The following is a 17,510-nucleotide window of genomic DNA, read 5'->3' on the forward strand; positions in this document are numbered from 1 at the left end:
AATAATTCAATCAGGCAATTGAATTCCCATAAGTAGCTTCCTTGCACAAAGAATGCCTGAAATTTTCAAAGTAACCTACCCACATAATTTGTAATCATTCTTCTTACATCGTTCTACTATAGAAACTAGCCTATCTGTGTTTATCTTCTCAAAACAAAGATCAATCAAAGAAACTAATTACGCAGCATGAAAGACTGAAACAATAGCAGTCTCGTCACAGAAGTTTTAATAACAGGTGCCGAACAAAGGCCGTCCGCCGCAAACGAAACGCTCATTTCACGACCAAAAATGTCTAGCATTTTTCAGCCTAGCGTTTTGTGAGAAACGATCGCACGTCAAAGCGATCCGACCCCTATTGACGATGCTAACCAGTCACATTGATATTATTAGCATCGAAAGTCTAGAATTCAGCTCTTATAGGTATCTATCCAAATGAGAACGCGCCCAAATCTAGAGTTTACAAAGATAGATATGAAGGAGAAAGACTGCCAAAAGCCACCATTTTAGGATTATTACATACTAATTTATTGATAAGCTTATTTGTTTCAGTATCGTCACTAGAACTTTGTAATCTTTGTGACAAAAATATTCATCTTCTTTTGCACTGTCCGCGTTTTTCAAAGCTGCTTTTCTTTTGTTAAAAGTGGCGTCCCTTTCATTAGATATTTTGCGAGTTTATTGCTAACAGCACTGCCAGCCAAAGAGGTTTCAGTTTAAATACAAAACCTAAGACAAAGGCCGAGGAGGCCAAATAAAAAGCAACGGTTATAGGCGGTGGCATTATTAAGCGCTTCTTGCTGGCGAACATTTGTTTAGGCTATGAATTGGTTGATAGTGGAACGCGATGAGCGGGAAAAATGCGCCTTCTCATGTGATTATTGGTTTTACAGAACAACAACAGTGACTAAAAATCTAAAATTTAAACCTACTTAATACTTACCCGTTTCGTTAACGGCTCTATGGCAGTAGACCATCATGTCTTACGTAAAACCAATGAAAAATAGAAGACCACGTTTCGATATTCAAAGTGGAAAAGGCATCTCAAGAAGATGGCTGGCATTGGCTGAATGAAAGCGAAAGCGGAATAAAGAATTTTTATCTTCTTTTACTTTCTCAGACGAATTCAGACATCATCATCATCATCATTTCAGCCATTGGACGTCCACTGCTAAGCATAGGCCTCCCATAGTTTTCCACAAAAGCCGGTTGATAGGGGCCAGCACAGAGCACGTAATAGTAGTGGCGGCCTGCATCCAGCGCCTTCCTGCTACCTTAGACAAATTTTAATTTATGGTTCATCAAAAAACTTAAGACTAATTTCATGAGACTTTCCTCTAAACTTAACAGGCGGTTTCCTTCCCCCGATACCCTCTCCCTTTTGTTACTCGGACTTTTTTCCCTGAATTTACTAACTAAGACTTACTTACTTCCCCGCTTCTGCATTCACCATAGCCGCAGTCCACAGTGCTCATACTCCCATATTTGTGTGTTTATTACATGACACATGTATTCTTCCCGCGGTTTTATTTTGTTTATCGCACATAAATACACTGACCCTTGCTTGGCGTTTCTGGGAAGCGGTAATTTATGGTTATTTCGCGCGTTTCCACACGCGTGGATTCCGATTTGTCGAGGAAAATTTGTAAAGCTCGGAAATTATTAGCATTTTCAAGCTAAAATGTAGCTTAAAAGTTAACCTTATGTACATTTAGATATAGCCACCATTCAATAGCAACATTCATTCAGTTTTTGTAAAGCCTATGACGTCACTTATTCAGCAACTCGATTGACTATTACTTAATTTATTGATTTCAATGCAAATAAAGATTTTTATTACTTTCGTTTAAACTTAATCTTAAAAATTAAATAAGTAAATGGCAGATTAAAATTTGGAATTAGGAACTCTATGTAGAGTGGTAATACGAGTATAATAATAAGAAAAGGCAGCTCCAGTTAAACACATAATATAATATCTTAATAAGTAACAATATTTACAAAGAATCCATTACACTATCACTATTAAAGTCTAATTTCGCACAACAACGCACTTCGTTAATGGGTCATTCCATAAAAATCTGTATATTTTCGACGTCATTTTGTCCGTAACTTTTTTAAGATGCTTTTGAATACTTTATTAGTGTAAATTATTGTTTATTAATTAATTATGTTATGTCTAAAAGGGCCAGTCACTTTATGCTTTATTTTAGGAGAAATTAAAATTTTCAATTTTTTCATACTACATTACTCCTATATGACTTCTAATAAAGTATAAAACTTTTAACCTTAACATTTATAGATAAGTTAATACACATAATGTAGTTGTTTTGTTATTATCACTATATAAAAAACATCATTCCCTAACTAGTAATTTAGTCCCAAGTGCCGTTTAAAGCTAGGGCCTGACGCTCTAGGGACTGACGATTTGGAGTAAAACTTAACACAAATGCAGATTAACTTTATATTATAAGATGCTTTATACGATGTGCCGAAAATAGCCAAAAAACCACACGTAAATACTATTAAATTATATACAATTTCCTATTATAATCAATAAAGCTTCTCAACTAGGGACTGACGAAGTGACTGGATTAACACATGTTTCGGTAACAACTGGCACGTTTGCACTAATTCAAAAAACGGCTACCGCAAAGCCAGTATGGTCTGAGGATAACTTCGTATCGTGCTTTAAACTCAACTAAATGCCATTCACTCTAATTACATATTAAAGCGCAAAATTATAAAATCAGTGCGTGGCGAGGGAATGACGCTAAAAGCTGTAGACTCTTTTTCAACTAAAGAAAATCAAATTATTGTTTATTGAAACCGCAAAATATTAATAGAATTTGGTGTAATATACATTTAAATAGATTATTCGTTAATTAAAACAAAGGATAAAGTTGATGTTTTTATAAATGTGGGTCCCAAAACACAAACTTTTGGAGTACGGACATGCCTAGGGAATGACGTTTTGGGTCATTCAAAAGGAATTTAAGATGTTTTAAAAATGGTTTCAAAAAATATAAATGGGTGATGAATAAAGCACATTGCGAGCTGTTATTTAACAATTTTGGAATAAAATATTAACAAATATTTCATGTGAAATGTGGCGCGGACTAAGAGTTGACATATTTTTGTGGAATGACCCTAATAGGGAACATGCAATATTTTTGTTTGCGTTTATTTTATAGAACACCAAGTGTGACGTCACCAGATACTGATTGGTGGATTAATACACGTTCCTTTCCATATTACTTCAAATCGTAATTATTGCTCGAAATTAGTTTAAATTAAAATAAAAACGTTTCTGTAACTATTATTTTTCAACATTTTGATCACAAAATATTGGTAAATAATACTGAATTTCTGTGTTCCCTATTATTCACACTTGTTTTGGGAGTCTGTCAATCATTGTGTATCTTCATGGGGTCCGTGAACTGAGCCGTAAGGATGTAGAACAGAGCCGGGGCAGGTACTAGCGACAAGTACCAGAGTTCCTTGAACCCAGTTAGAGATATAATCCCATACGCGTGAACCAACCAATGTCCCACAAGGATGATCAGGTTTCGTGAGTTTGTCATTGAGGAGATCAGCAGGGCTGGTGCCGATTGATCAATCTTTATGGAGAAGTGAGATGCTGATGTCATCATTGATATTATTATGATTATGTAGGGAAATGAACAATCTGAAAATAAAATATAAAATAATGTTCCAAGGTCCCATAAATGACTTCATTGTAAATGACACTAAGGCCCAGAACAGACGGTGAAACATAACTGCTAGTTACTTTTGAGTTGCATCTAAGTTTCTGCCATAGCATCCGTTGAGAGACCACACATGATGCGACCAGTTTGAAACTTTCAGTTTCAGTTTCATTCATCAGAATCATCAGAAAGTTGCAGTTGCGTTTCACCGTCTGTTCTGGGCCTAAGAAATAAACTACATTTTTAATTGACATATTTATCAAAGGTGATTGTTCCTGCCTCTTGTAAATAAACTATTATATTATAACATAAATACTTACAAATCAATCCTGCAGCAACAGTGTGTATGAGCACTAGTATCGGGTAGAAGTACAACGCACAGTATATGGCTTTCTTGCCAGAACTGGAGGAGTGCCACGCTAGCAGCCATGGCCTCAGTGTTATGGTCATCAGCAAACTAAAGACGTATATTAACAGAACTATTGTATACCTGGAAATAAACTATACTTTAGTGACATTTACATTTAATATGTTGTCATGTACAGATGAGAGCATATTATTAAGGGAAATAAACACATCTTATACAGTTATCCTTTTTTTTATTTTTGACGTTCATAAGTAAATAATAAATAAAAATAAAAAAAAAGTGCCAAAATACTAGCTTAAATTGAATGAAATATTTTGATTTGATTTGAGTTGTAATGTGTAAGTAGCTTTTTTGCAATACACACATCCAAACTAATATAACATTGACTTTACTCTGCTTTATTTTTATGAACTGGGGTTATAGCCTTGTTCAATAAAAAAAAGAGAATTAAAATAAATTCTATTATACTCACAGAGGATACACCGCTTCCTGAGTACAGTGTAGTGTCTCCTTATAGTCAGGCTGTGGGTTATGCAGCAATGTGTACCAGTCGGACAGGGCCTTGGGTGTACACACATGCAGCGCTATAGTGCCAGCCGGGGGCAGCACGAGGAGTGCAGCAAGAGTCCCTGACACCACCTCTCCAAACGCACACAAGTGCTGTATGACGATTCCTTCTCTGCTGGAATTTGGATGTTGTATAGTCATAATGAGATGAAGTAAATAAGAAATAGTGAAATAACTCGACTATGTATGAAGATTTTTTTTGTAAGCACCTACCTACTATCTAACATTATTGTTTTCATTCTGTTTCAAATCAGTATCAGATGATTAAGCTTAATTTGTTTATTAAGAAATAAAACCAAACTATTGGTTTGTTTCAGCTTGCTCAATTAATTTCCAAAACAACAACTAAGCTTACCCTTTGCCGGCAGAGACCATATCAATGAAAAACCAGTGCAAAACTAGCGGCAATAGCACCATAAACCCTAGATACTGCCAATCGTACAGGGTAGGCTCATCGGCGCAAGGGGTGCAGTAGCTGGATGCATTTGTACGGAACCCCCTAGGGCAGGCTCCGCAGTCACTCCAGATGCCATCTTCAAGCTCCGTACGGCCGCAGTATAGCCCAGGACATGTCCTTACAGCAGACATTATTTGATTCAATTCTGGAGTAACATTTTGCGTTAATGCATGTTTATGGATAACCGTATTACGAATATAGCCTGTTACGTAAAATTAATATCAATATTTTATCATGGTGATGGACACAAATATTGATGAGGAACTGTAATTTCAAAACAAATTCACTGAATTTTACTGTAAACACTGCAATGCCAAAAAAAAATTGACATTGACAGTTAATTTTGACAGATCAGTGACAGCAGACTTTTTTTTAATAGCATGGATATAAGTACTTAAACAGTCTAAAACAGAATTATTATTATGGATCTTTCTTGGAAAACTAAATTTAGCCAGTTGGGCAACAAAATAAAGCGAAATGAGAGATCGTTTTTAGACTTAACATTTATTATTTATTTAACATTGCTATAGACATGATGACCCTACTCTACAGTGGCGACTGGCGCCATCTTGGAGAATGCAAATGTGATAGTCTTCTTACCGCTTTAGCGCTCACCAGTTGGCGCCACTGTCTTCACCACTCACACTGCAGTACCGTCAATTACGACGGTCGACGACGGGGGTGCCCTCTCAGACGCATAACATTTTTCATCATAATTTAGTTTGGCATAACAGTATTTGCATAAAGTTTTTTCGCATAATCTTTGATATGCATAGTTTTCTAAATGCATAATGGTTTCTTAGGCATAATAATAACTTTCTCTAATTTTCAATATCATAATTTAAATAATCATAAATGTAAAGAACATAATTTTTATATACATAAAGTTTGTTTTTAATAAAATACTATAAACATAATTTAATTATTTATAACATTTAAAGTCATAAATATTGTCTATAAGAGCAACCAACATTGAAGAGTAAATAATTATGTATTTGTGATGTTGCGAACGATCCTCCTTCCACCTTTATACTCTTTCGGCCTATAGATTTGCAAAAACTAAATTCTCTGTATCATTGTCATTTTTTTTCTTAATTTTTGACCTGTCTCTTAGAAAACTTAAGCTCGTGAAAATACATTCTGTTTGATCTCGAATCCCTCTATCTATTATAACGCACATATTATACAGTCCACATTTCTTTTACAACATTAAGCTTGCCTGGTCTGAAATTATGTTGATCCCGACTGGCCGTGGTCTCTTCCACGTGGTACTAGTCTGCCCTATACTAGAGTGTAATTTAAAAGCCGGAGGCGCGGAGGGAGTGCGGTCCTCGCTCGCTGTAACATATATCCGGCAGCCGTGCGAGCTGGAGCGGCTGAGGCTGGTCGCCGAAGGCGACCAGCAAGCCGAAGCTGCGGAAGCGAGCATGGCATGCCGGGTATATGTTACGCCAGAGCGGAAGGACCGCACTTCCCGCAGCGCCGGAGATAAGGCAATCCTAATGCTTGCTTGCATGCTTGCTTGCATGCATGCTTGCTTGCTGCTTGCTTGCATGCTTGCTTGCTGCTTGCTTGCATGCTTGCGTGTTTGCTGCTTGATTGCATGCTTGCTGCTTGCTTGCATGCTTGCTTGCTGCTTGCTTGCATGCTTGCTTGCTGCTTGCTTGCTGCTTGCTTGCTTGCATGCTTGCTGTTTGATTGCATGCATTCTGCTTGCTTGCATGCTTGTTTGCATGCTTGCTTGTCTATTTATATTTGTTAACTTATATTTTATGTGTACCTATAACATTTTTATATTTCATATTTGTTAAAATTATGGTATTTTGTATTATAAATGGTAATATTTATGGCATTGGTTTAGATGCCAATAAATGTTATGCCTAGAAATCGTTATTAAAAAAGCAAGAATACGGAAAAAATATATACTAAAATATTGTTATAATAAAAGTGGTTATGGCAAAAAAAATATGCCTTATGATTTATTCTGTATTAACGTTATGCGAAATGATGAGTATGCCAAAAAACTTTATGCACTCTTAAATTATGACAATATTTTTTATGCAACCGAATATGGACCCGTCGACGGGACCCTCATCATCACTTAATTTAAAATTACGTAAACGTGTACCCACAGTACATAATTATGATGAGCTATGATAAATTGATCTTGTTCGATTAAGTAAAATGAAAACGACTGCAAACATGTGCATTTATTAACTTTTAATAATACCTAAACTTGTTTCTTTTTTCAATTTCCATCACATAGGTAGATTACATTCATAAAGTTAATAATGATTACATTAGTTTTCCTTTTATAGAGCTTTGAATTTTCCACTCTCGTCAAAACGCTTCCCAAAGAAACGGGAAAGGAGACGCCTAACGATATAACGTAAAATTAAGAAGGCCAGGAAAATGAACACCAAAATAACCGCGCCAAGGGATAACGCGATATCCAGCATGAAGTATTTGGTAAAGCTGCTGCCAACGGCGGAAGATCGGAGGTGACGAGCCCCTTTGTTGCTCAAGACATACTCGGTCCACCACGTAGCAGTTTCAGGGCCTGATATTGCTGGATCGAAAGCCGCACGCCTCAGTTTCGACATGGATATTTTGTACCTGACAACAAAAATTTAAGAATTAAGATACAATTTAGTGTCCTTAAACGGCAATAAAGTAAGTTATGTTATGAAACAACAAATAAAGTATGTTAAGAATTCTATTTCTTTACTCATGTGCTCATTGATCTGTCACTAGAAGAAACATGCAATTTAGGCGAATTCGCCTGCCATTTCTAGCGACATCCCGGAAGATTGATCCACAGCGGTTTAATATTGACCTTAGTCAACAGCTCAATACAAGGTTCGAATTCATAACACAGGATATAACAAGGAAATACTTTGAGTACTTAGGTACGTAATATAAGTAGGTACAGTTTGCTCTTTAACTTACGGTTCATTTGTAACAACGGCTTCGATCGTCGACTTCACTGTTTCCTTCTCCAAATTGTAAGGATCTAATAACTCTCCTGCCCCAAACTTAGTGATTTGTTCAATGAAAGTTTTTGTAGGCTTTTGCAGTGGAAAGCCAATTATTGGTACTTCGTAAAAAACAGCTTCCTCCAAAGAGCGAGATCCACCGCTTGTAATGAAGGCTTTAACGTTTGGATGAGCTGAAATAAAAAAATAACAGTTTACTTAAATCCTATTTTACACAAAGGGCTAAGCAAGTTAAGTTATTTTAACTTTAGCTCATCTCAAATATCTGAGTTGGGTGCAGACTGCAAACAATACATAAGTATTAAGTCATGTTTGCGTGTAGTAAATTAGAGGTGGTCGTGCTTTTGCAGTAGAGGCTGAATACATGACCTGGTCAATACGAGTATGTCGATCTTTATAAATTAAACGTAATCTAACGTTGTATACCTACCTAAGAGATCAACTTTTAAACAGCATAATAAGAGACTGAACCCAAACCCTGATTAAATGACAACTTCTGTACCTTCAAGTAGGTAACTTACCAAGAATTTCTTGCTGAGGGAACCACTGTTGAGCCAAAACGTTGTCGGACTTGTTGATCATGGTGGTGTTCGCGATCTTCCACAGGATAGTGTAGGGTAGCTCACGGAACGCATCTGCCAAGGTGTTCAGGATAGCGGGTGCCAGCATTTCTGGCTCTTGCAGTGCACCTAAGCTGAAGTACACAATTCCCTTTGTGGCCGAGTCCAAAAACGTTTGCAGGTTCTGAAAGAAAGAGCAATAACATTGTAGAAAGTAGGTACCTACTCTTGTGGCGGAGTTTTGGGCTGACACTGCAATGTGTAGTTTGTTGTCGTCACGACAAGAAGAAGAATATTGTAGTACTTGTACTAGGTACTTCGGTATCTAAATACCGAAGTACCTAGCTTTAAATCAGGTGCATCTCCTAATTTTTAAACATTTACAATGCCCTAGGGGCATAAATATTTTAAAAATTACGTATCAAATTTGTTGCTATGATTTTGCATATTTTATAATTATCAGACGAGAAATCGTAGATTCGATTATCGTGTCGCGCGCGTCTATTATTTCGTCCGTTACATTAATAAGGCGATGAGGTGAAGCTGTCTGCTTACTCGTTAACTAAGTATAGCCTGACCAGGAACATAAAAACCTGGCATAGAGGCGCGTCAATTGCATTTGATAGTGCAACACTGAGTACAGTCGTACCTGTGTTAAATTGAGAATGTTACTAGGTATGCAAAATCACTTGAAACCTCTGTTACAGTTAGGCTTTAACATTTACAAATACATTAGTTTTTATTTCATTCAAAAATACCCAGTAGTTATGATTTTATAGGCATTCAAAGTTCGCTTAAATATTGAGTTCCGCCGACGGTCACGTGACCCCGCGTGACGTACATTCACAGTGTCCGCTCACTAGAAAACGGATATAAACATACTTAAATACATTTTTTTTTGTTAATACAAACTTATTATACATATTAACACCCAGACCCATCACAGAAATTAGAATTGAACCAAACCCAAACTTGATGCGATTGTGTCGTTTTATTGTGAATTACCTTCCAGCTCCATCATTAGACCCTGATTACTATATAGAATTAAAGTACTCATCAATACAAAACGAACGAGCCCAAACTCGATGGATTTAAGTCGTTTTATTATAGAGTTCCTATGGCCACCTTCCAGCTCCATCATGAGATCAGCTCCATGTCATCATAATATTGTATGGTCATCCAAATCACATGTGTTTGCGAAATTTCAGCTTAATCGGTTGCCTGGAAGTGGTTCTTAATTCAGCTTGCAAGATTCCACCCATACAAATTATGAGCCAGTCACTGTAATATGACGTCACGCGCATAAAATGGCGGGCCGGCTGCCGCCCGCACTTTTAAAATTCAATATCTTGGAAACTAATTGACGTATCGAAATAATTCTATCACGTGTATTTTTTATTTTTAACAGAGAATACAGAAAGCTATAAATCAAAATTCGTGAACATTCTTCATTAATAGGCTAACTTTATGTATCAGGATTCAGGATTACGGGCTAATTTGATATTTTCATAAATAAACGAAAAAATATTATTATAGGTAACATGGTTTAAATAAATTAAATGAAACCATCAATCGAGCTGGTAGGATTTATTTTATTATTCATCAATAATCAAATTCAGAATTTGAATATACAACTGCAATGTCTGCTCATGAACGCTTCAAACTCGGTACTTCTTTCCCAATTCCATAAAATTCAAAACGAAAGTGATGACAAAAAATTTTAAAATAGGTAGTTGAAACAAACCACAGCTAATTTTCATAGTGGACTGTACTATACGATAAACATGTCAGTCAATTTGACAACCTTTGTCGGAAACATTATTCAATGAAAATATTGTCCGAACCCTTAGTATTTCTCTTCGACAAATACTTTAACACATTGTGAACCACTTTTCTTTCACGATTAAAGAAAGATTTTAGCAATTTAATTCACAAAATCAATTGCGCACATTTAAAATAAAGTTTGTTTACACTTTGACAGCAATAGACTGACACAGGGTGCGGAAACTTCCATACAACGGTCATCAAAGTGAAACTTGCTTCCAAACAGCGACATCGGTGAATAAATTCAAATACTTTTTAACTACCCTAAAACGCTCTAGATGTCGCTGCTCCTGTTTCCTTCATATTTTCATTTTTTTCTTAATTAAAATATATTTGAGAATATTGTTAATTACAATGTGAAAACATTTTTTAAATGAAATTAATTTGTTTTAATTTAAAACTGAACGGTGACATTTTTTGTTATAATTTACATAATAGAGTAGTAGAAATTACTATTTAACATATGGCAACTTTGTTTTTCCTCCAAAATGGCCGGTGTTGTTTTTGTTATGTTAAATGCATTCTTGTTTTCTTAGCCATCATTTAAGTGTTCTGTGGCCCTATTAAAGTATTGAAGAGTCGTCGAGTCAAATTCAAGTTCATTCCTTCGTACCTGCTGCTGTTCTGGTTCATCGGAGTTTTGTTCGTTCCTTCGTGAATCGCGAAGAAACTTTCTGTTATGTTCACAAGTGATCTGAGTTTTCTCAAAGTGCAAATGCTTTTTTAGTGTTGTTGAAAACTTTGCGACAAGACGCTTTTGGTGTATAATATTATGTGTGTTCAGTTCATAAATAAAGTAAAATTATTAAATTCAAAAGTTTTTGTTTATTTGCATTTCCATGTGCAATGTAGAATTTTTCCAAATCCATTGTTTTGAAAATAATACAATACGTACACCATAAAGATAAATATTTTCAAAATAATGGATTTGAAAAAATTCTACATTGTACATCATAAAAACAATAATTCTTTTGAAGGTTATGAGGGCCTATGTGTGCGTGAACTGTTTGTATGTGTGCGTGGACTTTATGTATGTATGTGTGCGTGGATTATGTATGTATGTGAGCGTTACGTACGTAGGTTAAGTACAGGGAATTTAACACCAGGCTGTCAATTAGTAGGTTCAAAAATTTGACAGAGAGGGTTCTCTATTTCCTATGTATTACTTTTCTCTATGGACTGACATGCAAGGTGACATGTCAATGAAGTTTTCAGTTACTGTTGCCATTAAAAGAAATTAGTACCATTAGTTTTCCGCAACATGGCGAGGGTTTTTATGTTCCTGGTCGGGCTATACCTACCTAATTATGAGTCGACTAAGCACCTACTTTCGTGAATTATTACTAAGTTTAATGAAACATTAGAACATTACCTGTGGCAGATGAAGACCTGGTCTAAGATGCAAGCGGTCTACGTATCTAATCGCTGGAACTGTAGGTCTATTTCCGAGCAAAACTGGATTATTCGCAACGAAGAGCATATCAATATCTTGCTCCACTTCTAGAAGACTTCTTTTCATATCAAAGATTTTCTTAGCGGCAATTTCACAGAGTGGTTGGAAGTTGTAATAGTAATCGTTGTATGTTTGAATATGACGATAGAACTCCACCAACTTCTCCCAGTTGGACATTTGTCCACTGTTCAAAGAGTTCACGTCGAGGTAATATGCTGGGTGAATGGGGTTACCTTTAGCTTCATACTGGTGCAATTTACCGCTCGATGTAGTGAATGCAATGTGAGGAGCCTTGTATTTCTCGGCAACCGCGTACAAGAGTGGGACATCAGCTTCAGTCACCACCAAATCAAACTTAATATTGGGGTTAATGAGTAGAGCTGTCATTTGCTTCGATCTTAACTGGGCGATGGCTATTTTCAATTTCAATTCATTGATAGCTCGTATTCTAGGCAAATAGTCGTTGACGTTGGTCATCAAGTCCTTATGATCGTCCCAGTATTGTCCAGACTCCTGGCTTACATCTAGCTCTACAATTCTTTCGACATCAGGATATTGGAAGTGGCCTGGATATGCGGTCATCAGCACCACGGAGTGGCCTTTCTGTGCGAGTTGCGACACATAGGCTCTATATACTAAATGGTCCGAATAAGACAGAGATGAGATGAGGACTAATATGGACGCTGCATTTGCAGCGCTGCACAGGTAAAGTAATATGAACAGTCCACTAAACTTTAACACGCCCATTTTTCACTATTTTAACACTATTACTTAACGTCCGTCCAGCATCGACGTGGAATATAAAAGGCCATATCGCACCCTTAATAATGAATGGGCACAACTCCAAAATTCAGTTTTTTGGGAAAAGCCAAAAAACCAATCGGCGGATCGCGGTTTTTTACATAATTGGCTCTAAAATCTTTATTTTATCAGCTACAACTTTCAAATTAAGCATACTTCATCACTGGTATCTGTTATATAATTTGACATAAGACATTTTTGAAAATATTGATTATGAGTATTTAAAAAAATTGTTTAAAAAAATATTTCAAAGTTAGGCCTTTATTTTACTATTTCTGTTGTTGTGATTTTGGGTATTACTTGTACTTGTGCCCATCTAATCCTTAGGCTGAATTGTTTTATATGGCATATTCCCTAATATTGCTCTCTAATATTTAAAAATAAGTGTATAATTCGATTTTTATATTGATTTACGCCCAATAACATTGGGGACAGTTATTGTGCGGTATAGTAGCTTATAGCCAATTCAGTATAAGAGTAGGGTGCTGAATACTAGAAAATTATTAGATATGTCTAATTAGATTAAAATAAAGACTATTAGCTATTTCCTGTATTAAAAACTTTTTCTGTAAGGTTTTCTGTTATGGATTTGTTCAGGATAATCACTTATTAAAGTCCAACAGCCAGTACCTTGGTATCTTTTTCCACTATCCTGCTGTCCTGGTGGAAGGAACCGTTCTCCTTGTCCCTTACTATAATCACCCACATTATGTGGGAATCAGTTCAAATGGCTAATGTAAAAAATACAATTTAATACTCAAATTGGCGTGTGTAATTTTTGAAGGATTTTAGCAACCAATTTTGAACACAAGAATATCTATTCTGGTGTTCTAACATTCCCCAAAAAATGTTTTACTACTAAAGCACCTTAGCCATGCTTCAGATTCAATTTGTGTTATATGGTTTACAAATACAGTCTTTTATAAGAGCACGGATTTGCAGTCCATCGAAGGTAGCTGCTTTTAGTTTTTCCGTACTCATCATCATTTTGCTTTTGATCATTTTAGTTATTAGAAAGCTCAATACATATCTTTGGCCCTCCAAATAGAAGCTCTTTACGTCCTGCTTGACTTCAGTATTGCAAAGAGTCTAGGTACACAAGGTTTACGACGATATTGGACACCCAATATTTATTATTTTGTACAATTTTTATCCCAAAGTATGCTTGGTTTGTTATCACAAACTCCGTGATCTTTTTTCTTTGCTTTTGTGTACAATATTTGCCACATATTAATAAAAACTGCTAGTGGTGTTAACACAAGATTTCATTACGAACTCATATTTTTAAGACAAAAAGCACTTTAGAACTTAAATTTAGACAAACTGAAAATTTCAAGGTCTAATAGCTGATCAGTAAAATTGTAGTAACTTAATACGTGAAACGATAATTTTAAAATAAATTCGATGTATCCTCAGTCCTCAGAATCTGAGTGATTAATTAGCATCAATTTATGTGACCGTAATAAATTAATGAATAATATAATTAAAAATTATAACACTATCATATTAAAGTAATTCACCTTTTGGCTGACTAGTGCGTTTATTCATAAAATAAACAAAGAAAAAAGCCAACCCGAGCCCCGAGCGAACGTTAATAGCCTTAACACGTAGGTATGTCTCTTATTTTATTAATCATTAGTTTATTTGTCGGGAAGTATTTCATAACCATCGCTTTATTTCTTAGCATCGCGATAAAACATTATATAGGCTCCTAATCAACCAATAGGTATGAAAATTAATACCAAGAAGCAAATTACTTTTATAGGAGAGTTGTAAATTTAACTACAAACACCCATCCATGGTCCGGCTAACTAAAGTTAAAGTTATATTTTATAATTTTCTATGATTAACGGGACTTTATCAATGTAATAAAAATGAAAATGTAACATATTATTAGAAATATAAGGAATTAATAAGTCTTAGCTCACTAACACTTACTTAAAAGTTTGTCACACAAAGGCACAACTCCAAATTGGACCACAGTCGCGCGGGCCGGATTCGACAAATATCGGCATGTCTCTGATTCAGCCCTTCTAGCGGGAAGATAGACGAAAGTATGGAAGGGGCACAAAATGTAGAACTCTTTTATCTGATCATTGTTTTCGATTTCTGTGAAAGCCATCTTGTAGAACTTACGAAAATGTGCCTCTCTAGTACAAAAAGTAAAAAACCAAAAATTTTGAGTTGTGCCCCTATATTATTAAGGGTGCGATATTAAGAACCAGGTGGTTTTCACTGTGGACAAAACACCTGTACAAATAACTTGCAAAATGCAAAGAATTATGAAGCGGACAGACCTAGAAATGAATCGGAACAATGAACAATCAAATATTTCCCAAGTGTAGCGTGTTCATGATCTTTTAGTACTTACTTACTTGTATTAACACATTACAATTTGATCTAGCTCTAGGTAGGTAAGTACTTAGTGGTTAGACTCTAATAAACGCTCTTGGCCCGGAGGTCCTGGGTTAGATTTTTAGGTGAAAAACTCACTGATTAAAATCCAGATGTGAACCAAACCCTTAACCCAACGTAGAGGGTATCATACTACCTAGAGTCATTCGGGGTAACAGCACGCGGTGGGTAAAAGTACGCGGTGGTCCGATCTCCGACAGGGGTGGGAGGGCCGAGGTCTGTGTTTGTAAAACAGAGTGGCGCTACTGTCGCCGTTTAGGAGCCACGCGCCGCGCCGACGCAATCTAAGTACTGGTCGCGACACGTCGCCGAATACTTGTAGCACGCTTATTTCGTTTAATTTTTATGCCACGGAAAAGTGTGCTGTAGTTATATGGATAGCTCTGTGCCAGTAAGTATACTATATTTCTATTGTTCATTTAATGTAGTTTTGATCTAAGTTTATCATATTCGTAAAAAGTATTTAACGTGTGTGTTGTGACTGATATTTGGTATATTTGCCGATTGGGGTAAGAGTACGAGATTAATAGTACGCACGCGTACGTTTACCCCCGTTGCGTACTTATACCCCAAATGAAATAAAAATATCAAAAATTGTTCAATCTTTCAGAATACCTACACCAAAATGCCGAGAAATTACATAAGGAAGGCCCCCCAGCCAGTGGCGGGGCAAGACCTAAATTTGATGTGGGCAAGACAGATTTCGCGAGGCCTTGTTCTGTGGCGACCTGTGGGTCTAGACAAAGTGCAAATTTTAATCGCAAACCAGTCGAAAAGTGGTCGAAAAGCCCCTTTTTTGTATGGAGTTTTGACGGATTCGATTTTCGATTCGATCAAAAAGTGCGTTTTGTCTAGGGGGGCTGAAGACGGATTTTATGAAATAATAAAAAAAAAACGGGTCAATGGTCTTTGCATTGACAGTTTCTGATTTCTTGATTCAGTGATTATTTTTAAAGGAATATTGCGTCAAAGAATAATGTTCGTCACTTAATTTACCGTGTTGTTGCTTAATTTTGTGTCTGAGTATGACTGAATTTGTTTGGAAAAAAATATATTAATTTTATTTTTAACTAGGTACATTGTTTAGCTATCAAGAATTTATATTTAATAGTCAATGTTTGCATTTATTGTCGTATTGTGATATTGTCATCTCCACCTTGTATACATTTTTTCAAAATTTTTGATGCGCGAGGCCCCTTGTACCGCGAGGCCGTAGGCGGTGGCCCACGTCGCCCACGCCTTACGCCGCCTCTGCCCCCAGCGGACCCTCATCTCATCTCAGATGACCAAATAATGAAGGCCAATTATTTTGATCTCAAAGTGTGACTATTGCCAATATAAATAATTTAAGACAAGATTCACATTATAATAGATACAGGGTGGAGTTTTGTAATGCCACCTGGAGGGAAGGTGCTCTTAGTAATGTAGAGGAATCGAACCAACTAAAATTTGTTAAAAATTACACCCTGTATTTTTATTGCATCGATCGTTAGGGTTAAGTTTATGGATGAAATCTCTCTAACAAACTTGCTTAAATTAAATGAAAGGAAAACCATGAAATCTTAAATTATTTTAATTATTTACAAAAAATTGTATGGTATGATAGTGAATTTTCGTAAAATTTTCAAAAATCTTTGAATGGAGTTCTCTTTGTTTTAAAAAATTAAGGAATGTTTTATTTGAGTAAAATTTTCTATCTACAATATTAGGAGTGCTTTCCCTCCAGGTGGCGTTACAAAATTCCACCCTGTATAATACAAAGAGTTCTTATTTTTTGTAATGTTAAAGTTCTTAAAATGTTATTTACAAGATTAAATAAATATTGATTATTGCCAATCTTAATTGTATTCTCTAAGAAATCTGAATGCGTACGTTTACCCCGCGTGCGTAACTTTACCCTAAGACTTGCGTAATTTTACCCACACATCGGGTCAAGAGTACGCATTGGAAAAGTTTTCAGTTAAGCCTATGTAGGGCTAAAACTAATTAATCTTGATGGAAATTTTTCTTAAATAGTGAAAATTTATTAAATATTCTACAGATTTAATATCATAACATGCCAATTATATAATTCTTTATAGGTCTGGGAGGCCATCAAAAAAAAAGTGCGTGCTCTTGACCCGAATGACTCTAAGCCTAATTTTCCCTTACGGGAATTGAATTCCAAAACCGAACTAATATAATATCTTACATAAGTGCCTATTAGGTAGCTTTACCAGAATACCTAAACGAAAATAATTTTGTAATTTGTATCGATAGCGCATTGACGATAGTTATGAGTTAATGTTCGTTTCTCTATCTCTATTAAAAAAATGGTATCCAACGGCAACGAATTGCTAAACAAACGCAACCATGGCGACTGTCAACAC

General features: G+C 35.9%; 2 protein-coding genes across 3 annotated transcripts; both read right to left on the minus strand.

Annotated features, from left to right (window-relative positions):
* Positions 1 to 3,153: 3,153 nt before the first annotated feature.
* On the minus strand, positions 3,154 to 5,408 carry LOC135080399 (JNK1/MAPK8-associated membrane protein). Of its 2 annotated transcripts, none has more exons than XM_063975041.1 (4): positions 4,991 to 5,408; positions 4,541 to 4,747; positions 4,022 to 4,191; positions 3,154 to 3,682 (listed from the first exon to the last, which is right to left on the minus strand). In XM_063975041.1, exons 1-4 carry the CDS (start codon positions 5,221 to 5,223, stop codon positions 3,402 to 3,404), a joined length of 891 nt encoding a protein of 296 aa, XP_063831111.1. In that variant the 5' UTR covers positions 5,224 to 5,408; the 3' UTR covers positions 3,154 to 3,401. The 2 variants fall into 2 exon arrangements, with proteins under 2 accessions (XP_063831111.1, XP_063831110.1); XM_063975040.1 differs by having other exon boundaries at positions 4,541 to 4,750.
* Positions 5,409 to 7,287: 1,879 nt separating this feature from the next.
* Positions 7,288 to 12,733, minus strand: LOC135080626 (UDP-glucosyltransferase 2-like). The gene is made up of 4 exons (XM_063975310.1): positions 11,845 to 12,733; positions 8,610 to 8,832; positions 8,042 to 8,261; positions 7,288 to 7,708 (listed from the first exon to the last, which is right to left on the minus strand). Exons 1-4 carry the CDS (start codon positions 12,670 to 12,672, stop codon positions 7,405 to 7,407), a joined length of 1,575 nt encoding a protein of 524 aa, XP_063831380.1. The 5' UTR covers positions 12,673 to 12,733; the 3' UTR covers positions 7,288 to 7,404.
* Positions 12,734 to 17,510: the final 4,777 nt, after the last annotated feature.

Source organism: Ostrinia nubilalis, chromosome 18 (genome assembly GCF_963855985.1).
Source record: "Ostrinia nubilalis chromosome 18, ilOstNubi1.1, whole genome shotgun sequence".
Lineage (NCBI taxonomy): Eukaryota > Metazoa > Arthropoda > Insecta > Lepidoptera > Crambidae > Ostrinia > Ostrinia nubilalis.

Coding starts and splice junctions, on each gene's coding strand:
- LOC135080626 (XM_063975310.1), bottom strand. CDS start 12,672: ATGGGCGTGTTAAAGTTTAGTGGACTGTTCATATTACTTTACCTGTGC. Junction 8,833..11,844: donor CAGGTCTTCATCTGCCACAG/GTAATGTTCTAA, acceptor TCTTTCTTTCAG/AACCTGCAAACGTTTTTGGA. Junction 8,262..8,609: donor CCCTCAGCAAGAAATTCTTG/GTAAGTTACCTA, acceptor TTTTTATTTCAG/CTCATCCAAACGTTAAAGCC.
- LOC135080399 (XM_063975040.1), bottom strand. CDS start 5,223: ATGTCTGCTGTAAGGACATGTCCTGGGCTATACTGCGGCCGTACGGAG. Junction 4,192..4,540: donor CAGGAAGCGGTGTATCCTCT/GTGAGTATAATA, acceptor GTTTATTTCCAG/GTATACAATAGTTCTGTTAA. Junction 3,683..4,021: donor TGTTGCTGCAGGATTGATTT/GTAAGTATTTAT, acceptor TTTTATTTTCAG/ATTGTTCATTTCCCTACATA.